General features: G+C 36.1%; 1 protein-coding gene across 1 annotated transcript; it reads right to left on the bottom strand.

Moving 5' to 3' along the window:
• Nucleotides 1–1,882: 1,882 nt before the first annotated feature.
• On the bottom strand, nt 1,883–3,092 carry LOC102471247 (protein tyrosine phosphatase type IVA 1). Its single transcript, XM_006149013.3, has one exon. It carries the CDS (start codon nt 3,090–3,092, stop codon nt 2,571–2,573), a length of 522 nt encoding a protein of 173 aa, XP_006149075.1. The 3' UTR covers nt 1,883–2,570.
• Nucleotides 3,093–3,326: the final 234 nt, after the last annotated feature.

Genomic DNA, 3,326 nt, shown 5'->3' with positions numbered 1-3,326 from the left:
TAAAGGTAAATTTTTAAAAAATCAGAAAAAAAATTAAATCTGTTACCAAAATTTAAAGAAAAACTATTTGACCACAATAAGCTATATAGCCCCAGCTAGGTACTATTTTATAGTATGTTCATTCTACTCACTGAGGTTTATGCCTAAAGTCCGACATGGGTTCTTATGTATGTATATATCAGCTGTGCTTGCTATTGCAAATATTTAGACAAATAAGTTCATTAGCAAATCAATTAAATGGCGGGGGGGGGGCATAGAAAGCAATCATGGATACCCCAGATAATGGGGGGGGGGAGGGAATCAAGGATGACAAAAAAAAAGGCAAAATATACAAGACATAAAAAATGAAAAATTGTTAACAGGTATGTTGATGTGCTTGATTGAGCCAACAGTGTATTTTGGATGAAAAATTCAGTTTCTATACTGTAATGATGTATAGCATATTAGTGTTAAAAATTTTTTTTTAAATTTTTTAAAAAATACCTATTGAGAACATTGGTAGGGCTTTCATTTTGTAGAAGTGAAATAAAAAATTACAGAAAATAGCCGAGAAACTACTTTGAGTCTCAAACTTACTTAACTTTATAGGTATTCTCCAAATGATGTATTACTTTGATATTATCTACATTTCTAGGTTAAATGTTCCAGACCAGAAAACATTAAGATGTAAGCAATGCTTTGAATTTATCAAGGAGGAACATCTGTTTTCATCCTCTTTTGCCAGTTATTCTCCCTGGTCCCCAGCTTTTGAGGAAAATAACAAATGTTGCCTAACCTATAATAGTATAGAATCTTATTCACTAACATTGAGAAGTCAGCTTACGCCATTTAAAAACATTGTGGGGTGGGGGCAGCAGGTGGTGGTGCTGTGGAGGTTTAGGCACTGGATCTGAGGTGCCTAACATCCAAGACTGGCAGTTGAAGATCACACCAGGATTATGCACATGCATGTTCAGATTCTTGAGAGGAAACTGGAGAAGTGACTACAGCAAGGCCATCCCTTTCAGGGGGCACATTCTCACTTTCCCTCTCTGGCAAGCATCCATGCTCTATAGCCAAAAAGAAGAAAAGGCAGTACAACAGGGCACAGGTGGTGGTGCAGCAGTAAACCACACTCATGAGGCTGATCCACATGCGAAGGTTCTGGGTACATGTCCAGAAATTCCCTAAACATGCCGGCTTAGGCGATGTGTACCTAGGATCCAGGATTGGCTGAAACTGGGGATTGACAGCAATGTGGAGCCCCTGTAGAGAGGGCTATCTCTGTTTTTCTCCCTCTGTGTGTTTGTCTCTCTCATGGAAGAAATAAACTTTTTTTTTAATGATAAATGCATTTCATTATTTATTTAGATATTTAAGCTCTCGCACTAAGTTTTTACAAGCTGGTGAACACTTAAATTATTTCTCCCACAGAACTATAACCACACATTCCCAGAGAGTATAAATATATGGTTGAACTAACATTAATACACATCACCATTTTATCAATTACATAATAAAACAAATTATCAAGTATCCAAATATTAAGTTACACAGCTCAAAAGGCATATAAAATATTAGATATCTGCTTGAATCATTAGCAGAAACCTAAGTTTTGTTGTGTGTTTTTTTTGCGCAAGAGGTTGGAAAGAAAAATCACTTCAAACAACAGTTGGTAAACTTCCATTAAGTATGGAACAAAATAATTTCAGAAATTTTATGATTAAGAATTGTTTTAACTACAACAAAGCATTTCTACCTTTAAAAAAATATTTACTAAATTAGAGCATATTCTACATGTTCTGCACAAGACAAAGGCAGCATTTTACTAAAAATATTTAATAGCCCCCTCCCATTCTTTTTTCAGGCCCTTCCTGTTAAGCTGCGGCTTTTTTTTTTTTTGGTCTGAGACATTAAAGACATGTGCTTCTATACAATGTAGATTTTCAAAATGGAGGTTTTTCATAACAGCACAAAATGAAATTTAAAAAGACATAAAATTATCACTATAACACTTGGTAAAAACTAAAAGAAATTGTTAAAGCAAACCTGATGTGTACTGGTATGAATGTGGGAGATGTAAACAGAGCAGGCAAATAACCACACAGGTCCTACTCGAAATGTTTGAAATGACTAAAGGAATAAGCCATACAAGGTCTAAAGTGTTTGTAGTTCCTGGGACTTTAGCTCTGTATGATACTAAAAATATACAAGTATTGTGCTGGGTCTTTTGGCACCTAATCTTTCTAAATTTCTTATATATTGATAAGACTCTGGCATGGGAATAGATTTAAAGACATAACTCAATACCGCATGATTTCAGGAAAGGTCAATTGGTACAAATAATAAGCACATTTTAAATGCTCAACAGCAAGAATCTTTTGTTAAGTGTCCAAATAGGTTGATTATAACCTTAAGATAGAGGTTGTAATTCTGTCAAGCTTTGCAGCCTGGTAAAACTGCTTTTTCAATACTCCCATGGAAGCTTCATTAGACTTTTTCACCAAGCCAACACGTTGGCTAATACGTATGACAAATCCGGTCCTGTCTCAAGTTCCACTTCCAAGGGAATAGCATCAAGCCCTGCAGTTTTATTGAACGCAACAGTTGTTTCTATGACCATTGGAGTCTTTGAAGCGCAGCCGCATTTTAGGACGATACTTCTCCAAATATAAAAGTTGCTTGCTGTTAAAAGCTCCACGTCGCTTTTGTCTTATGAATTGTACTGCATCTTCATATTTCATTCCACCTTCAATTAATGCTAGGGCAACTAGCACTGGAGCTCTCCCAAGGCCTGTGACACAATGAACAGCAATACGACAACCAGGTTCTTCACGAAACTTAATTTTTACAAGATGTAACCAGTCATCAACAATCTGGTTGGATGGTGGTGCACCATCATCAAAAGGCCAATCGAGAACATGGATGCCTTCTTTCTCCACAAGTGTTGTGTCATAAGTTGCTTCACATACTCTTACTATTGTGGTAACTCCATACTTCTTAAGTTCCTCTATAAATTTGTTTAAGGTCGCATTGGTTGGATTGTGTGTAATAAGAAATCTCATGTTCTTGTATGTGACTTCTACCGGGGTTGGACAGTTCATTCGAGTCATGTTAATTTAGTTAAAAAACATTCTATAGGGTTATGAGAGAATTTTAAAAACTGAATACAGAAATGATGCAAAGAAATTGAAGTCTGGTTCTATATACTCCACTCGAAATTCTCAGTGCTTTGAGTATGAAGTTGACAGTAATGAGAAATGAAATGAACCTCCTAACAAGCAGCAGCAATTCTTCAATCCAGTAATACTGAGGCAATGGAAAGGAAGTGCACTGAGGTTTACCCC

This window comes from Tupaia chinensis, unplaced genomic scaffold, assembly GCF_000334495.1.
Source record: "Tupaia chinensis unplaced genomic scaffold, TupChi_1.0 Scaffold000251_1, whole genome shotgun sequence".
Classification (NCBI taxonomy): Eukaryota; Metazoa; Chordata; class Mammalia; order Scandentia; family Tupaiidae; genus Tupaia; species Tupaia belangeri.
Note: the sequence above shows the minus strand (reverse complement) of the source record. Positions and strands in the feature narration are given on the sequence as shown.

What these genes read in the sequence shown, in the direction of transcription:
- LOC102471247 (XM_006149013.3), bottom strand. Translation starts at nt 3,092, where the DNA reads ATGACTCGAATGAACTGTCCAACCCCGGTAGAAGTCACATACAAGAAC.